Source organism: Moschus berezovskii, chromosome 4 (genome assembly GCF_049115385.1).
Source record: "Moschus berezovskii isolate FMDL1 chromosome 4, NW_MosBer_1.0, whole genome shotgun sequence".
NCBI lineage: Eukaryota > Metazoa > Chordata > Mammalia > Artiodactyla > Moschidae > Moschus > Moschus berezovskii.
The window spans coordinates 31,991,831-32,011,126 of NC_142463.1; the positions used below are offsets into that span (position 1 = coordinate 31,991,831).

Sequence of the window (19,296 nt, forward strand, 5' to 3'; positions counted from 1 at the left end):
CTAAGCCTCTCCTTATCTGTAAAATGGGCAGAAAATACCTTCTGCCTTGTTGGGTTAAAGACTGAGATTATACATTTAAAATATAGAGAACTGTGGTTAACATAGAATGAATATTGAGTAAATGTTAACCATTAGTGATTTGAATCACAGCCTATAAAATTACTTAATACCTTCCTTGATATGTAAAAAACATGCAAGAAAAGGTAGCTCTAGGTATTATTATATATTATTGTTATGTCAATCTTAGAGATTAAAAAATGGAGCTTAGTAATCTATTTAGGAATACCACATACAGTGGCACAGATGGGTCACTGCAAAACTCCAGGGGTGTACTCACTTACGTTACCGTAATTTTTTGCTACAGTGAGATATAATCATTTTAAAAGGAGTACAAGTGATACTCTATACCACAATAACAGAATCAACATAATTTCCACTTATTAAGTGCTTACAACATGTTAGGTATAGTATTAGGTGCTTCACATCTTCACAAAATCCCTGCAGGGTCAGTATCATTATTTCCATTTTATGGATAAGGTGATTGGTGCTCAGAGAGGAAAAGTAACTCACACAGGGTCACACAGCGGACATTAAGCTGAAATCAGGGTCTGAACTGAGGTTATCTGTCCCCAAAGCCAGCATTCTCTCCAGTGCCCCCTACTACTTCACCCAGATGGCCAAGACTGACTTCTGATCTTAGCACAGTCCATAAAGTTGGTCCAACCATCAGATGTTTTAGCTTACTGTGGGCCTGGAGGAGACTCCCACATCCTTCCAGGGGTTCCCACCCTTCTCAGGGTGCAATCAAGCCCAGGAGACAGACGACCAGTCTAGGCAGAGTAGAGGATGAAGACTGATCTCTCAAAATAAGCATTTTTATGGCTGCCAGAAGGAATCTGCAGGTCCAGAACGGTGAGACCAGGGAAAAAAGAGGGTGGATGTACGGTATCCTGCTGCTGCTGCTACTAAATCGCGTCAGTCGTGTCCGACTCTGTGCGACCCCATAGATGGCAGCCCAACAGGCTCCTCCATTCCTGGGATTCTCCAGGCAACAGTACTGGAGTGGGTTGTCATTTCCTTCTCCAATGCATGAAAGTGAAAAGTGAAAGTGAAGTCGCTCAGTTCAGTTCAGTTCAGTCGCTCAGTCGTGTCCGACTCTCTGCGACCCCATGAATCACAGCACGCCAGGCCTCCCTATCCATCACCAACTCCCGGAGTTCACTCAAACTCATGTCCACAGAGTTGGTGATGCCATCCAGCCATCTTATTCTCGGTTGTACCCTTCTCCTCCTGCCCCCAACCTTTCCCAGCATCAGAGTCTTTTCCAGAGAGTCAACTCGTCGCATGAGACGGCCAAAGTATTGCAGTTTCAGCTTTAGCATCAGTCCTTCCAATGAACACACAGGATCGATCTCCCTTAGAATGGACTGGTTGGATCTCCTCCATTCCTGGGATTCTCCAGGCAACAGTACTGGAGTGGGTTGTCATTTCCTTCTCCAATGCATGAAAGTGAAAAGTGAAAGTGAAGTTGCTCAGTCGTGTCCAACTCTCAGCGATCCCATGGACTGTAGCCTACCAGGCTCCTCCGTCCATGGGATTTTCCAGGCAAGAGTACTGGAGTGGGCTGCCATTGCCTTCTCCAGTATGGTATCCTGCTGCTGCTGCTGCTAAGTCACTTCAGTCGTGTCCGACTCTGTGTGACCCCATAGACGGAAGCCCACCAGGCCCCCCCGTGCCTGGGATTCCCCAGGCAAGAACACTGGAGTGGGTTGCCATTTCCTTCTCCAATGCATGAAAGTGAAAAGTGAAAGTGAAGTCGCTCAGTCGTGTCCAACCCCCAGCGACCCCACGGACTGCAGCCCACCAGGCCCCTCCATCCATGGGATTTTCCAGGCAAGAGTACTGGAGTGGGCTGCCATTGCCTTCTCCGGTATGGTATCCTAGCAGCTTCCAAAATGACCTGGGTTGCGTTGATGACTCTGGTGAACCCAGAGAAATGACACGTGGGCTGCCTCACCTGTGCGCTAGCCTCAGATCCATCTGCCCTTCAACTGACTCATAAGAGATGGAGCCAACTTTCAAAGCCAGTGCATTTCCTTACAAGGTGAGAGGAGGCTCCAGAAGGGGTGGACACAGAAACACAGGCCTCCTGCTAATTAATTGTGTTCAATACTTTTACGGAATGAGGCAGGAGTGGCAACAAGCAAAACAGACAATGTCCTTATCCGATCACCTTGGTACTAGTGCAAGGAAATGAGAACACATACTAAGACTCTACTTCTCCTCTCTGAGCACCCATCACCTTATCCCTAAAATGGAGATAATGATACTGACCCTGCAGGGATTTTGTGAAGCACCTAATACTATACCTAACATATTGTTAGCACTTAATAAGTGGAAATTATATTGTTTCCGTTACTATGGTATAAAGTTTCACTTGTGCTCCTTTTAAAATCATTATATCGCTCTGTGGCAAAGAGTGACAGCTCGCTCATGTTGTCTATCAGAGAATAATACAATGACTTAAACATAACAACAAAGGATTCTGCAACTTTTTCTTATTTTCCCATTGACTTTGACAGGGTCCAGTGGTTCTTGGTGGGAGCTCTACTGCCTCCTAGGGGACGACTAGAAAATTCCTGGGGTGTGTTTGATTGTCAGGAAAACTTGGTGGGGTGGGGGGCAGTACAGTTTAAGGGTCAAGGGCACTGACACTAGCCCTCCTATAATGTGGGGAATTTGTGATTATTTGAGTGCACTTTGAAGCACGTGGAAATTTAGTTTCTTTGCAGTTTTAATTCACTTAATTTTTCAGAAATGCATACATCGGGGAAGATTATACTTTGTTCCTTTGGAACACAGTCAAGAGTTGATCAACAGCTTGGAAAATTGTGGTCCCTGTTCATGGCATTGGAGACAGAGTTAGCACTCCTATTCTGGTTGGTCTATTCTATTGCTGGTTTTAGGTACACACATCTGATCACTTAGCATTTGTTCTAGTGTGGTGGTGGTGGTGGTGGTTTAGTCGCTAAGTCGTGTCCGACTCTTGTGACCCCATGGACTGTAGCCTGCCAGCATCCTCTGTCCACGGGGATTCTCTAGGCAAGAATACTGGAGTGGGTTGCCATTTCCTTCTCCAGGGGATCTTCCCAACCCAGGAATCAAACCCAGGTCTCTTGCATTGCAGGCAGATTCTTTAACAACTGAGCTATGAGGGAAGCCAGTGTGGTGGCACCTGGGTATTTCCTAATGGAAATACATATCTTGTTATAATAAATTTGCTTTTATTTCTACTTTCTATTACAGCTAAAACACTATACTGATTTTTGAACAACTGTGTAGATAGTTTATATTCTGGATGAATTTCATTTCACGATATTAAGGGGGATGTCATAAATCCTCGTTATAAAGAGGGGCACTAAGTCTGACAGGATGAAGACTTGCCCATGGATCTTCCTACCATGCCAACCCTGATGCCCATTTCGATAAATGGATGGAAGGTTTCAGTCTCCAGTCAGACTTTTATGCTTGGCTTCCATCCCACCCTCCTCACTGCCACCATATTCTAAAATGCAAATACGGCTGTCCCTTGAATAATGCTCAGGTTAAGGGCACTGAGTTCTGAGCAATGGAAAACCCATGTGTAACTCATAGTTGACTCTCCATGTACCTGGTTCTGCACCCATGGAATCAACCAACCTTGGATCATACATAGTACTCCTGTAGTATTTATTGGAAAATATCCACATAAAAGTCAGTTCAGTTCAGTTGCTCAGTCGTGTCCGACTCTCTGCGACCCCATGAATCACAGCACGCCAGGCCTCGCTGTCCATCACCAACTCCCGGAGTTCACTCAAACTCATGTCCATCGAGTCGGTGATTCCTTCCAGCCATCTCATTCTCTGTCGTCCCCTTCTCCTCCCGCCCCCAATCCCTCCAAGCATCAGAGTCTTTTCCAGTAGACCCGTGCAATTCAGGCCTTTATTGTTCAAAAGTCAGCAGTATAGTGCTTCATCACCTAGAAAATGATGCCCAGAGACTGTAGCTTATCTTTGGGGCTCTGGTGTCAGCCCCTTTTCAGCTCTTCACCCCTATTTCCCATTTGCTCTCTCATTGGCACCCTTCCCTGCAGCAGTTGCAAACAACACAACCTGCTCCCTCATCTCTGCTGATCTACCTGCATGGACACCCATCCCTACTTCTTCACATGGTTGTCCCTCCTCCGCTCTTGGAGACTCAGTTCAGCATCACCTCTGCCCTCTGCACTCAGCCGGCTCTCCTCTGGCCATGCACAGTTCTTTATGTTCACCTCTATCGTGGTGCACGTCACAGTAAAAAGTTAGCGTCGTAACTGCACAGTGATTCTGTCTTCCTTCATTAGACTAGAGAGCCCCTGAGTGTTGGAACCTTTTATTTCTTTCTGCCTCTCCCATCTGTGTCTAGCCCAGTTGTGGGCACACATCCACTGCTCCATAAATGCTTAAGGCTGGAGAAAGGCTCTAGATAGAGGTGAGCGAGTCACAGTGGAATAAATTCACTGCATTTTTCTAAGTGTCCGATTCAACTCCAGCAACCATAAGTGCTATGATCTCTGATAAGTCAGTCTGCTGCTGGTGGCAGGCTTTCCTCCCCTATCCTTTTTCCCCTTTTTTCTACAAGGAACAAACAGATGGGCTGTACACACTTTTCTGGAGAGAGCTGTTAGCATGTCTCTCTGGCTTCATGCCATCTGCTTCAGACCAAAGTACAATATTAAAAAGAAAAAAAAAGACAGCAAGGGTAATTAGGTATCATGTTTGGGAACTTGCAGGTCTCACTTGCTTTCCTGAAAGGGGTCCCGGCAGTGGGGGCTTTCCCCAGACCCGTGAGATAAGGCTCCCTGGCCACGTGGCATTGTGTGTCCCTGACGGGACATCTCAGTGGCAGGGCTGCGCTAGCATTAGACATGGAAAGCCGCTGCGTGGTGGCCACTGCAGCCACTTAACAGATTAGTAACTGTTTACTCGCTAACATTCAACAGCAGAGGAAGGAGGTGCCAGTGAGCATCTGTTTATGCCACGAAGTTCAGATCAATCATAAATCTCTCTCTGCAATGAAAAGAACCACCTGCATTACTGCCTTGCAGTTAGATTTTTAAAAGTGTCGAAAACTGCAATTTATAACCAGATGCTGCACCTGGGAATACCCTCATTATTTGGGGAAAAAAAAAAAGGCAGACTAAAAGGTAAGAAAACACTGAAAACTGAAGGATTTCTCTAACATATATACAGAACTTGTGTGGTACCGCTCATCTACATTATGTCATTTGATGCACTTGTTCAAAAGTAGTCCTCCTGGGTGGCAAACACTGTTTGTCTTTGGAGATTCAGTGAAGAACAAGACAGTGTTAAAAATAAATAAATAAATTAAATAAAATAAATCCTTACCCTAGTGGAGGTCATACTTCTTGTGAGGCTGATCCTTCAACAAGACTCTGTGGTGGCTGTTATCAACAGCTCTTTAATTGGGACTTCCCTGGTGGTCCAGTGGCTAAGACTCTATGCTCTCAATGCAGGGAACCTGGGTTCAATCCCTAATCAGGGAACTAAATCCCACCTGCCATAACTAAGATCTGGCACTGCCAAATAAATAAATAAATATTGAAAAATATCTTTTTAATCTGCATACAAGGAACTGACAGCTTCCAGAGTGGAAGGTTTGATGTGGACAAGACCAGGAGCTGACTGTGGCTCAGATCATGAACTCCTTGTTGCCAAATTCACACTGAAATTGAAGAAAGTAGGGAAAACCACTCGACCATTCAGATATGACCTAAATCAAATCCCTTATGATTATACAGTGGAAGTGAGAAATAGATTTAAGGGACTAGATCTGATAGATAGAGTGCCTGATGAACTATGGACGGAAGTTCGTGACACTGTACAGGAGACAGGAACCAAGACCATCCCCATGGAAAAGAAATGCAAAAGAGCAAAATGGCTGTCTGAGGAGGCCTTACAAATAGCTGTGAAAAGAAGAGAAGCAAAAAGCAAAGGAGAAAAGGAAAGATATAAGCACCTGAATGCAGAGTTCCAAAGAATAGCAGGAGAGATAAGAAAGCCTTCCTCACCGATCAATGCAAAGCAATAGAAGAAAACAACAGAATAGAAAAAACAAGAGATCTCTTCAAGAAAATTAGAGATATCAAGGGAACATTTCATGTAAAGATAGGCTCGATAAAGGACAGACATGGTATGGACCTAACAGAAGCAGAAGATATTAAGAAGAGGTGGCAAGAATACACAGAAGAACTGTACAAAAAAGATCTTCATGACCAAGATAATCACGATGGTGTGATCACTCACCTGGAGCCACAGACATCTTGGAATGTGAAGTCAAGTGGGCCTGAGAAAGCATCACTACGAACAAAGCTAGTGGAGGTGATGGAATTCCAATTGAGCTATTTCAAATCCTGAAAGATGATGCTGTGAAAGTGCTACACTCAATATGCCAGCAAATTTGGAAAACTCAGCAGTGGCCACAGGACTGGAAAAGGTCAGTCTTCATTCCAATCCCAAAGAAAGGCAATGCCAAAGAATGCTCAAACTACCGCACAATTGCACTCATCTCACATGCTAGTAAAGTCATGCTCAAAATTCTCCAAGCTAGGCTTCAGCAATATGTGAACCATGAACTTCCAGATGTTCAAGCAGGTTTTAGAAAAGGCAGAGGCACCAGAGATCAAATTGCCAACATCCGCTGGATCTTGGAGAAAGCAAGAGAGTTCCAGAAAAACATCTATTTCTGCTTCATGACTATGCCAAAGCCTTTGACTGTGTGGATCACAATAAACTGTGGAAAATTCTGAAAGAGATGGGAATACCAGACCACCTGACCTGCCTCGTGAGAAACCTGTATGCAGGTCAGGAAGCAACAGTTAGAACTGGACATGGAACAACATACTGGTTCCAAATAGGAAAAGGAGTGCGTCAAGGTTGTATATTGTCACCCTGCTTATTTAACTTATATGCAGAGTACATCATGAGGAACGCTGGGCTGGAAGAAGCACAAGCTGGAATCAAGACTGCCAGGAGAAATATCAATAACCTCAGATATGCAGATGACACCACCCTTATGGCAGAAAGTGAAGAGGAACTAAAAAGTCTCTTGATGAAAGTGAAAGAGGAGAGTGAAAAAGTTGGCTTAAAGCTCAACATTCAGAAAACTAAGATCATGGCATCTGGTCCCATCACTTCATGGGAAATAGATGGGGAAACAGTGGAAGCAGTGTCAGACTTTATTTTTTTGGGCTCCAAAAATCACTGCAGATGCTGATTGCAGCCATGAAATTAAAAGACGCTTACTCCTTGGAAGGAAAGTTATGACCAAATGACCAACCTAGATAGCATATTAAAAAGCAGAGACATTACTTTGCCAACAAAGGTCCGTCTAGTCAAGGCTATGGTTTTTCCCGTGGTCATGTATGGATGTGAGAGTTGGACTGTGAAGAAAGCTAATGACCAAAGAATTGATGTTTCTGAAGTGTGGTGCTGGAGAAGACTCTTGAGAGTCCCTTGGACTGCAAGGAGATCCAACCAGTCCATTCTAAAGGAGATCAATCCTGGGTGTTCATTGGAAGGACTGGTGCTAAGACTGAAACTCCAATACTTTGGCCACCTCATGCGATGAGTTGACTCACTGGAAAAGACTCTGATGCTGGGAGGGATTGGGGGCGGGAGGAGACGGGGACGACAGAGAATGAGATGGCTAGATGGCATCACCAGCTCGATGGACATGAGTTTGAGTGAACTCCGGGAGTTGGTGATGGACAGGGAGGCCTGGCATGCTGTGATTCATGGGGTCGCAAAGAGTCGGACACGACTGAGCGACTGAACTGAACTGAACTGAACCCAGAGTATGGGTAGAAAAGTCAGGATCCCTGGTGAGCAGGGCGGAGAACTTTTACTGAGTGCTTACTTATGTAAACACTGCCAGGTACTGTTTTAAATGTTTTACTACATGTGATTAACTCAGGAACAGCCCGATGAGGTAGAATCATCATTCCCATTTTACAGATAAGTTCCCTGAGGCTCTGAAATTTTATAGCTGAATGTCACACAGCTGGTTAGCAGAAAGGTCTATTTATAGAGTATACTCTCCAGCCCTTCAGGCCAGCTCTGCCATGTGGTCAGAAGGTCAAAAACCTAAACTTTATTACATGCATTTTTTTAAAAAGGGAACATCCCAAGAAGGAAAAGGAAAAAAAAAAAAGGTAAAAACAAGACATATTTTCTTCTACTTTAGAAGTCAAGGTAATAATAATACTAACATATTCTACACAAAGCATTTATAACATGCCAGAATTTTTCAGAAGCACTTGATTTTATTTCATTTAATTCTCATGATATTGTTGCAAGGTAAGTATTATTTTAAATTCAGTTATAAAAATGAAGAAACTCTGGCTCTGACAGGTTAAGTAATTTGCCCAGGAGTCTAAAGCTTATAGATAAATGTCTGAGCCAGGGCTCAAACACAGCCTGCTCACTGCACTACACACCCCAGGTCATTTCCCACATCCCTGTTGCTGGCAGGGTATGTAGGGACAGCGAGATGGAGATTCAACAGCTGCAGAGATTTTTAAGGCCAGTTGAAAGAAGGCAGACAGTTTAACACCAACTGAAGCCCAGTTTTGTTTCTCGGCAGTGCTTAAGTAGAGTAAGAAAGCAAAAATATGCTAACTGAAATTAATTTTAGACTTACATTTTAAAAACTGAAATCTTGGAGGTAATCTATCATTTTTTTAAGCAGCTAAAGAAACAGAATCTGTATGGGTGGAGTGGTTTGTCCACACTGTGCAACATTGCTGATCAAGTGGGAAGACTGTAAAATAGAGTTCTCTAAAGCCATGACTGAGCGACTGAACTGAACTGAACTGAAAGCCATGACCTGGCCCCGGCTGGGTAGAGGGCCCGGAGCAGTACAAGCAGGTTCTCAGGCATTTTAGCCAAGTATAAGGGCCAGAACTGAATCCAGCCCCTGTTGCTTACAGAGAAAGGGGGTGGAGGCTGGGAGGGGCCACCGGTAGTACTCTTGACCCTGATACCTTCCTGGCTCATATCACATGTTTGCAGGGGCCCCTCCTCCTGACCATCACCTCTATTCACACCTGCCCTGCTCCACATTTTCTTCTGTTCGTACCACTGATCCACCATTCCTAACAGATTATGTTAAGGTACCCATTTTCATGTTGTCCGTCTCCGCACTTGAAAGTAAGCTCTCTGTGGCCAGGGCTCTGTGTCTATTGTAGTCACTGACACACCCCAGGCACCTCGAATAGGACCTGGCCCACAGTGCATACTCAGTGAACATTTATGGCATGAACATGCCTGAAAATGAGTAAATCTGGTGCCTAGAGGTCCCATCCTCTGTCCCAGTATATCTTCATGAATCAAATGGGACAAAGCATGGTTATTCTGAATGCAAGACTGACAGCACAGGAAGATTGTCCATGTCTGATGGACAACTATTATTCTTACTTAAAATGACAGATTCCATTACATTATTCCCAAGGACATCTCGGTCATTTCCAGTTTAGGTAAGGAAACTATTGCCACTGTTCCATTATAGGTTTGGGTAAAACAGATTTGATTGGGAAGCTTAGCAATTAAAGACATTTCTAGGCTACCTATACATTCTCAACTGTAAGTTAGACATATTAGCTACCAACCTGTGTTGCTTCTAGAAGTGATCCTTCAGCTCAGGAGGAATAACTATTTCAGAACAGAGTATGAGATTTTAATGTTACTTTAAGTAACAACAAGGTTTATATCTGGTGGCAAGAATTTGTTTCTAACACTATATAATTAAAAGTAGTGATTTACAGAAAAATGCAAGAAATTGGTGTTTTAAAACATACCAACTCTGTCATTTATATAAATAAAGTAGAAAAAAAAAGATAAAGCCACATATTTCAAATATGTAGTTAAGGGAAAAAGAAGTCTTTAAGAACCCCTGTATGCAAATAGCATAAGTAATACCACTTATCTCTGACTCAATAGACATGAATTTGAACAAATTCTAGGAGGTAGTGAAGGACAGGGAAGCCTGGCCTACTGCAGTCCGTGGGGTCTCAAAGAGTCAGACACGACTTAGTGACTGAACAAAACCACCAGCAGAATACTACCTCTGGCCATGTCCAGGTAGAATAGGCTGGCTTCATGGACTGCCTAATGCTATGAAAACAAGATGCCTCAGACCCCACCGACGCACACTGGCAGCACTGTTAACTATATGTATTTTTACCCTGTCATAAAAGAACATTTGGAAAATAGAACAAATACTAAGTCACTAAGCCCCACTGCAATTCACTGTTCACTGTCAGCAGAACTCCTAGGTATTCCTCTTTGCATGGGGAACACCCCTTCCTTGGGCCTCCACCCCTTCCATCACTCAGATCTCAAGAGGTCGGTGGAACATACCTGCCCCTTCCCCACTCCCACCTTCTCTGCATCCAACTGAGCTGACAGTGCCAATCAGGACTTGCACTGATTCACACAGCTATGTGTGCACTGAGCTCCCCAAGCTATACATCTGGAATCTTGACCTTTCTGGTTCAAGACATGACTGGTTTCCAGCCTCCCGCATACCAGAGCTTGGTAAGCACACTACTCCCTGCCCATGGCAGCTTCTCAGTGTCACCTGAAGAGTCACAGGGAGAGAGTGGTCACCCCACAGGTGTCTGGCATAACCTGGCAGCTGGTTCAGTCAGCCTTTTCTTTTTCTTGGTGGATGGAGGTGGGAGGAAGAGGACTTACCTGAGGGTACAGCAGCAGTGCCAAAAGGTACAGAACCAAACATGTCTGCACTCGCCGGAAGTGTCTGCGATGAAGACGGGATAAAGGCATCACCTGGAGTTGCAGGAGTCTGTCAGACAGAGAGGGGCGGGAGTGCGTGAGGCTCCTGGGAGAGCCTTATTGATGACCAGGATGGGGGGCAGCAGGCCCAGAAGTTAAACGGGGAGATGCTGCAGAAGCAAGCCCTGGTCCTGGCCACTTTTTGTGAACTGCAGACCATGAGCTGCTATGTATACAGAGCATAAAATGAGAAAATCAATACCTATTTCTAAAGCTGCTGACAGGCTTCAATGAGATCATGCATTTAAATCACTTAGTACTATGCTGAAGCACAGAACAGGTGCTCAGCTAACACTGGCCAGCATCAAGACTATTTAGTTTGAGCCCATACCCTCTGCGGGTGTCTTCAGGCCCTCACATTATCCCATAATATCTGGCTTTCGTCCTTTAGAAGTTAATTCAAACTGACATACACTCACTCAGGACCTACTGTGCACCTGGCTCAAGGCTGTCACTGAATACATGGTCAATAAACAGATGTTGACTAAATAAATAAAGATTAGCAAGTGGAACAGAAACCCTTGGGTCCTCGTGCCTCCCAGAAGAATCCTGCCCGAAACTTCACTTGCAAAAAGAAGCAAATGTTCTCAAGAAGATGATAAAAATGATGCCAGAGCAGCTGCCAACTCTAGATCCTGGCCAATGCTGGAATTTCAGAAATGTCTACTCCATGACATGGTGGGTAAGGTGAAGGCTACTGAAATCAAACCTTGAGTACTTGCTTCTTTAAAGGTCCATGCCTTTCCAGAAACAGAGTATGCATATTTGATGACATAATATCTTTATTTCTTTCCCCTTGGAATAGATTGGGGCAAGCAATTAGTCCTGAAACCATGGCAATTAAACAAGGCCATTTTTAGATTAGCAGCTTGCAGGAGGCATAGCATTGTTCTGAGGATTATTAAATACCCATTTGGATGGCACTCAGGTTCAGGGCCAGAAACACAGCCATGAGCTGCTGTATTAAGCACGTTAGACCATAATCAATGCCATTTGCTTTCCTCCAGTGTGACCTTGGGTGAGTCACATGCCCTGTCTGGAACTCAGTGTGCTCATCTGTAAAACAAAGGTGCTAAATAAGGCTAGAAGATCACTCCAGACATTTCTAGCTCCATGGCCCCACAGTTCAGAGATGCAGTTGCCTTCCCTGGAAGTGGGGAGAGAAAGCCTCACTAGAACCAACCAGGCTCCCTGGAGATAGGAGCTGCTGGCCCCTCCTTCACTGCTGCTCTGGGTACCAGGTGTTGGAAGCAGGGCAACTGTGCTCAGATTCCCTGGCGGCAGCTGTGGGCAGCAGGCTCTCCTGCCATCTGTCCTCAGTGAGGTTACAGCCTCTTCTCTGGGAGGCGCAGCTTGCCAATGAAACGGAGCACCATCCCTGGGTTTGCGCTAAACGTGTGGTCCCCAGAGGAGCCGCCCCCTCCCAGCAGCTTCAGCGGGTGCAGCTGTGGCTGACTGCTCTCCGCCCACCTCCGGGGAGTGGGCTGAGCAGGAGCTGGAGGGGCTAGCTTGGCTCTTTGCCGTGGCTGCAGGGTTGCTTCTGAATGCCTCCCATTCTCAAAGCGCTGGGATTCTATTTTGCTTTGGCTCCCTGTGAACTCTGGCCTAGTGCAAGCAATGACTGAGACAGCATGGCTGAAACTAGAGATGGGAATCCAAAGCTTTCTGAGAAGCTCAGAGAAGCCAAGCGTGTGGGAAGGGAGGAGGAAATGAAAAGAGGAAGGAAGGAAGGAAAGAAGGGAGCAAGCCAGGAGAGAGCTGGAAGGCCCCGGGGAGAAGATGCTTCCTTTACTGGGTTGACCACCCAGCTGGGGGGCTTCTGGGTAGGAGATGGCAAACGTCTCATCTCATCTGATGTTCTGTGGGGCTTCTCACCCATATTCCCAGCTGGACCTGTGCTCCTTGCAGGCAGGGACCACATCCCTGCTTCTCTTTCCACTGCCCAGCAAAACAGCAAGCACCCCAGTGATAGTCTGTAATTGCTGATGCATGATCTCATTTATTTCTCAAAACAGAGCATGCATCATAATTCCTTTTTTTAAAAAAAAAGAGCAGAGGAAATTGACATTTAGAATTGCTAGTTAATATGCCCAAATCAGACAGCTGGAAGAGTCTGAGTTGAAATCCACCAGCAGCTTCTTTTACCCAAAGCCCATATATTTGTCACCATGCAACTGAAGAAGGAAAGGAAAATGTAGGGCTCCAAGCACAGTGCATACTTACAGGGGGAGAGGTTATATCAGGAGGGGTGGACATGTCCCCAAAAAGTTCTAATTGGGTCACAGCCTGAAAAGACAAAAAGATAATGACGTAACCACAACGGAAGCTGATGCTGCTGGACAATGCTTTAAAAACAGTAAGATTTGAGGACATGTATTTCCCTTTTTCATCATGACTATATAAACAGTAAACCCAGTTGGTCATTATGATACTTCTTGATCCCAAAGACAGCATCTCAGATGCAGCCAGAATCAATTATTGTGTCAGTGTGTCTGGCTGTTTATCTGGGTTTAGTCAAGCAGATCTGGGCTTAGCCACCTTGCATAAGCAATAATAATACCATTTTACACATATTTACCATCCAATGCCAGCACTGTCTCTCTTCTCCAGGAGACAAAGGCAAGAGGTAATTTTATCATTTGCTTCTCTTTCCTGAGTATGTCTACACGTTACAAAATGCTTTTCCCGTACCAAGTATAGCAAGTCACCACTTCATGGCCACTTCTCAGTAAATTCTCCAATATCACTGACCCTGAAAGGTATGAACTGTCATCCCATTTTTACAGATGAATAAACTGAGTTTCACAGAGGTCACCTCAAGACCACCTAGGCCAGGACTTGAATTTTCTGCATGTAGAGCAGGCAGTCAAATGACAGTCCTCGAAATAATCCATCTTCAAGATAAAAAATACAGTTGGAGGAGGAGAAAATGTATCATTTAATAGCAGGAAGGGTATCAAAAACAACCCAGTATATACACGATTAATCACTCCGAGGAGCTCTATCACTGTGGATACTGTATCAACTATATTCCCATCCATCATCCCTCAGTGTCTGAGCAAGGCCAGCCACAGCAGTGGGAGAAGCCCTTTAAGATACACTTAGAAATTAATCAGTATACACTTCCAGCTTCAGAGTCTGTAGGAGGTCTATGGCCGCGAGTCAAATAGCCTGACTTAAAGTATACAATCATGTGTTTTGTGCAAATTTGCCCACTGCAAAAAGAAAAAGAAAAAAAAAACAACTTTCTGCTCATCTTCAGACTTTTAAGTGATAGTTTCTAATCAGGGGACTGAAAAACACCACTGGGAGAGTCTGTCCTGGCAGACAGGACTCCTGTCCTAGAAATCTGTTTTAACCAGGCAAAGTGGGATCACCAAGATGCACACAAAGAAAGGAACATTCTCCACTACTGACAAACTTGTGAGCTCTAAGCCCAGGAAGAGTCCCATCCCTGGGCTTGCATCTGAGTTCTATCACTGACAATCTCTGCAGCTCCTCAGGGCCACTTTTCTCTCACCTGGATATTAGAGATGGTAATATCTCCTTTGGAGATTTATTGATTATATTACTAGAAGGACTCTGAAGTTCGGGTAAGCTTGGTGAAAAAGGCACAACAGATCTTCTTTTTTTTGCTGAAAAGCAAGCACCTTAACCTGATAAACTCACTTTCAATCCTTTCTCTTCAGGTTTCAGATAGAATAAATGGTTCCTGGCACACAGTAGGGCCCTATACATATTAATTTCTTTCCCAACTACATAATTTTGGGGGGCTCCAAAATCACTGCAGATGGTGACTGCAGTCGTGAAATTAAAAGACGCTTACTCCTTGGAAGGAAAGTTATGACCAACCTAGATAGCATATTATAAAGCAGAGACATTACTTTGTCAACAAAGGTCCACCTAGTCAAAGCTATGGTTTTTCCAGTAGTCATGTATGGATGTGAGAGTTGGACTGTGAAGAAAAATGATCGCCGAAGAATTGATGCTTTTGAACTGTGGTGTTGGAAAAGACTCTTGGGAGTCCCTTGGACTGCAAGGAGATCCAACCAGTCCATCCTAAAGGAGATCAGTCCTGGGTGTTCACTGGAAGGACTGATGTTGAAGCTGAAACTCCAATACTTTGGCCACCTCATGTAAAGAACTGACTCATTTGAAAAGACCCTGATGCTGGGAAAATTGAGGTGGGAGGAGAAGGGGACGGAGGATGAGATGGTTGGATGGCATCACTGACTCAGTGGACACGAGTTTGAGTAAACTCTGGGAGTTGGTGATGGACAGGGAGGACTGGCATGCTGCAGTCCTTGGGGTCGCAAAGAGTTGGACATGACTGAGTGACTGAACTGAGCTACATAATATGCTGGTACACACTGGACAACTGTAAGGTGTTAGGCCCTGTGCTGGGTGCTAGGAACATAATTAGGAGGAATGTCAATTTTCAGCCTTCAGGGAGCTTACAGTCTAGTGGGGACAATCCACAGATATAATAATAAATGTTTGCTTGTCTTTGGGAAGGCTTATTTAGCATGTGAACAATATTTTATATTATTTGGTGAAACAGTGCTAATCCTTAGGCTCTCTCCCAAACCCACAGAAGGCATCATTCTATTTAATACGTTCAAAGGAGGTTTCTGGGCTTCTTGGCCCTTGGAGCTCAGTGCTTTGCAAATGGCCCATGACTGTTTTCAGCGGTAGGAAAATATTAAAATGAAGTTAATAATTAAGTTGCACAATTTACATTTCAAATGTGGTGAACTCGTGGCACACTTTTACTAACATCATAAATATAATTTATTGGCTAATTTTCTCCTTAAGCACAACTTTTAAAATAACCTTCATTCTTGAGCTACAGACTCTCCTCTTGCCAGATGATTTCCATTCAAGGATTAAACGAGAAAAAACATGCAGAGGCATAAAACATAGATTGTTATTTCATTCCATTGGATTTGCTGCTTAAATAGAACCTCGAGTTAATTAAATTTTATAGAAAAAGGGGATTCTTAGGCCATAAAATTAAAAATAATTCTAATAACAGTGTATGACTGAGAATCTGGAATAATATCTATTTTCACAGCCCCTCTCCCTCTTGTTAACCCTGGTTCTTTCATTTGTAACTTAAGAAGCCATGTTCCATCTGAGAATATTGTCGTAATTAATCATTTTAACAGCCTCATGAGAACAAAACTAACCATTCACATTTGTAGAGCACTTCATAGTTTATAACGTATTTTCCAACACATTACTGTAACATTGGATGCTCCCTGAGCTCTGTGAAGTTGGCAGCACAGGAATCTCTCCCACTATCTCTAGTTTGCAGATGAGCTAATAGAGGCCTGAAGGTAAGGTGACTTGCCTCTGATCGGTCAGCAAAAAAAGCTGGGCTAGACCCACAGACCAAGCAGCACCTTGTTCATCTACGTGTCCCTTTACCCAGCCCTACTTAGCCCTCCTTCATGGTGGAAGCCCAGCCCCACAATATTCTCCAACCAGAAACCAGGGTTCCTACAAGTCCTGCCACGGTTCACGTCACTCTGAAGAAGTCATCTCCAAGGTCAATCCAAGATTCCTCCTTGCCTTCCCCTTCCTGGCCCTTCAGACATCTTCGGGTAAAGATGTGGTTGTTGATGGCAGATTCTGCCCCTTCTTGAGGTCCTGGGCATCCTCCAGGGTAAACAGAGTGACCCTGGAAGCTGCCAAGGCCAGTGAAAAGGATGAGGAGAAGCTTGGCTATTGGAGCTCCCCAGTATCTCAATCAGGCCTGTCCCCTCCCAAGCCACTCTTTGTTATGAATCAGTGGTGGTTTTCCAATAACATCTGGAATGCCCTATAGGCTGTTTCATAATTAGTCCCCTGGTCCTTCTTTCCACTAAACCTTTGCAAGTAGACTCCCAGACCCCTCCTGCAGAGAAGCGCTGAAAGCGCCATTGATGAAGGCAGAGGTGTCCACGACTGACCACCAGTACACATTTACACAGACCCACTCCCTCAGTTTTGGCACTGGGTGCTCCTTCAATTAGGGCAAGCATGTAGTTCCTACTGTACATCAGCTACTGTGCCGAAAGCAGGGGACACAGGGATGCATAAGGTATCTTCTTGCACTGAATTTCATGAGCTGCATGTTCAATGGGACGACAGACCTATAGACACAGTGAGGACCGTGTTACAGAGGAGAGAAGCACCAGGGGTCACAAAAGGATGGGCCACCTCAGGGCCTTGGCACGTGCTCCTCCTCTGACCAGAACACTCATACCTTCCCCCACTCCCCTCTTTCGAGAAACAGACTAGACACCTTCATTTCTTCCCGGGAAGTGTTTTCTAACTCAATTTGTACCCCATCCCACTGTCCCAAACAGCTTATGTGAGACCCTTAGATGGACTGTCAGCCTTGGATACCCTGGTGGCTCAGTTGGTAAAGAATATGTCTGCAATGCGAGACCGGGGTTTGATTCCCGGGTTGGGAAAATCCCCTGGAGGAGGGCATGGCAATCCACTCCAGTATCCTTGCCGGGAGAATCCCATGGACAGAGGAGCCTGTCATGTCTCAGTCCATGCAGTCGCAAAGAGTCAGACATGACTGAGCGACTAAGCACACACACTCAAGGGAAAAATATGGATGCCTGGTCCCTACCCCTTGAGGTTCTTAATTAGTTGGTTTGAGGTAGTTTAGTAACTCAAAGTTTAAAAATTTTCCTGATGATTCTAATTTGCAGCCGAGGTTGAGAACGCCTGTCCTACAGACTTCCCAAACACATGTACTCAGGAGTGACAACACTCACTCGCCAGTGTATTAACCGATCTGAATAAACACTGGCTGCAAACCAGTACCTCTATTCCAGGTGATGTGGACCAAATAGCAGTCTTATCTCCATAGGTGCTGCTGCTGCTAAGTCGCTTCAGTCATGTCCTACCGTGCGACTCCACATATGGCAGCCCACCAGGCTCCCCCATCCCTGGGATTCTCCAGGCAAGAACACTGGAGTGGGTTGCTATTTCCTTCTCCAATGCATGAAAGTGAAAAGTGAAAGTGAAGTCACTCATTCATGTCCGACTCTTCGCAACCCCAAGGACTGCAGCCTATCAGGCTCCTCCATCCTTGGGATTTTCCAGGCAAGAGTACTGGAGCGGGATGCCATTGCCTTCCCCACCACCCCCAACCCCCACACTGGTTTTTATCTCCATAGGTGCACTGAGCAGCTCCAGTACAGTGTCTGAATCTCTACTATACTATGTTACACTCCACTACACTAGGCAATCCTACCCTACCCTTCTCTACCAATCCCATCTGCCCTCTCCTATGCTATGTGACACTGTGTCACACTTTGAGCTCCCTGAAGATAGGGGTTGTGTCCTCCACCCTACTGCATCTTGAGCATCTATCAGAATGCCTGGGACACATTAGGAGATTGAAAAATATTTGCTGAATGAAATAAATGAAGGGGTGTCATTTCCTCTCCAACATACACCGTTTCTCTCTCTCTCTCTCTCTCTCACACACACACACACACACACACACTCCTACTATTTGCCCTCACCGCAGGGCCCACCAAGAGTCTCTGAACATCAGCAAAGGCCTGCACCACAGCAGAGCACTGAGGAGAGTGAGGCTGTATAGAACAGATAAGAATGACCAGAACAACCCTCACTTCACAAGACCATGGAGGCCTTACCTTTGTTGCCTCAAAAATCTCGTCAAAGTCCATCGGCAGGTTTCTGTTCTGTAACCACAAGGCATGACTTATGAGCATGAAATGAGTGATGGGACAATGACGCGAAACCGTTAACCAGGCTGGGCCCTCTTGCGCTTACCGGGGTGGCTGCGGCAAACCGCTCTTCAAAATCCTCGAACGCACGGCCGTTCTGAAAGCGTAAGGGATGATGAATGAGGATGAAGTGAATGACATACAAATGACATGGATTTATGAGTTTAATGATGACATTATCTATGGTTTACACTCTCGTGGTCACAGGAGGCAGGAGCGGTTGCCAATGTGCTGTGAAAACCCTGGAATATGTTCCCAGAATAAACTGATGATAAAACATGTGCCTGGCTAGGAAATACAAGCCATAGGGAGTTTGTATGTTTAAAGTTCATCTTCCTGAAATTACAGACCCGACCCGGCCAGTCTCAATGGTGACAGCAGATAAGAGCATGATGTTTACCCTTGAGATTTTTGTTTTAAAAGGAAAAAGTGTTATCATGTGCTTTAGCCAAACTTAACCTTTGGATCAGCCTGTGAACAGCTGGTTTTGTAAGTGCCTTTGTACATACAACCTTTTCTGCCTGAAATGCTTCTGTCAGCCTGGCAAGCTCAAAGCTCACCCAATTCCTCAAACCCAGCTGAAAGGCCATCTCTTCTGTGAAGCTTTCTTTGGTCCCCTGAGCTGAAATCCATCCTCAGAGAAA

General features: G+C 45.0%; 1 protein-coding gene across 3 annotated transcripts in view; it reads right to left on the reverse strand.

Moving 5' to 3' along the window:
• Positions 1-19,296, reverse strand: part of DAB1 (DAB adaptor protein 1) — a 476,669-nt gene that overhangs the window by 21,485 nt on the left and 435,888 nt on the right. For all 3 annotated transcript variants that reach the window (XM_055402651.2, XM_055402649.2, XM_055402647.2), the window contains 4 exons: positions 18,699-18,749; positions 18,560-18,607; positions 13,116-13,178; positions 10,794-10,902 (listed from right to left, as the gene is read on the reverse strand). In XM_055402651.2, coding sequence (XP_055258626.1) covers positions 10,794-10,902; positions 13,116-13,178; positions 18,560-18,607; positions 18,699-18,749 — 271 coding nt within the window. The remainder of the gene's footprint in view (positions 1-10,793; positions 10,903-13,115; positions 13,179-18,559; positions 18,608-18,698; positions 18,750-19,296) is intronic.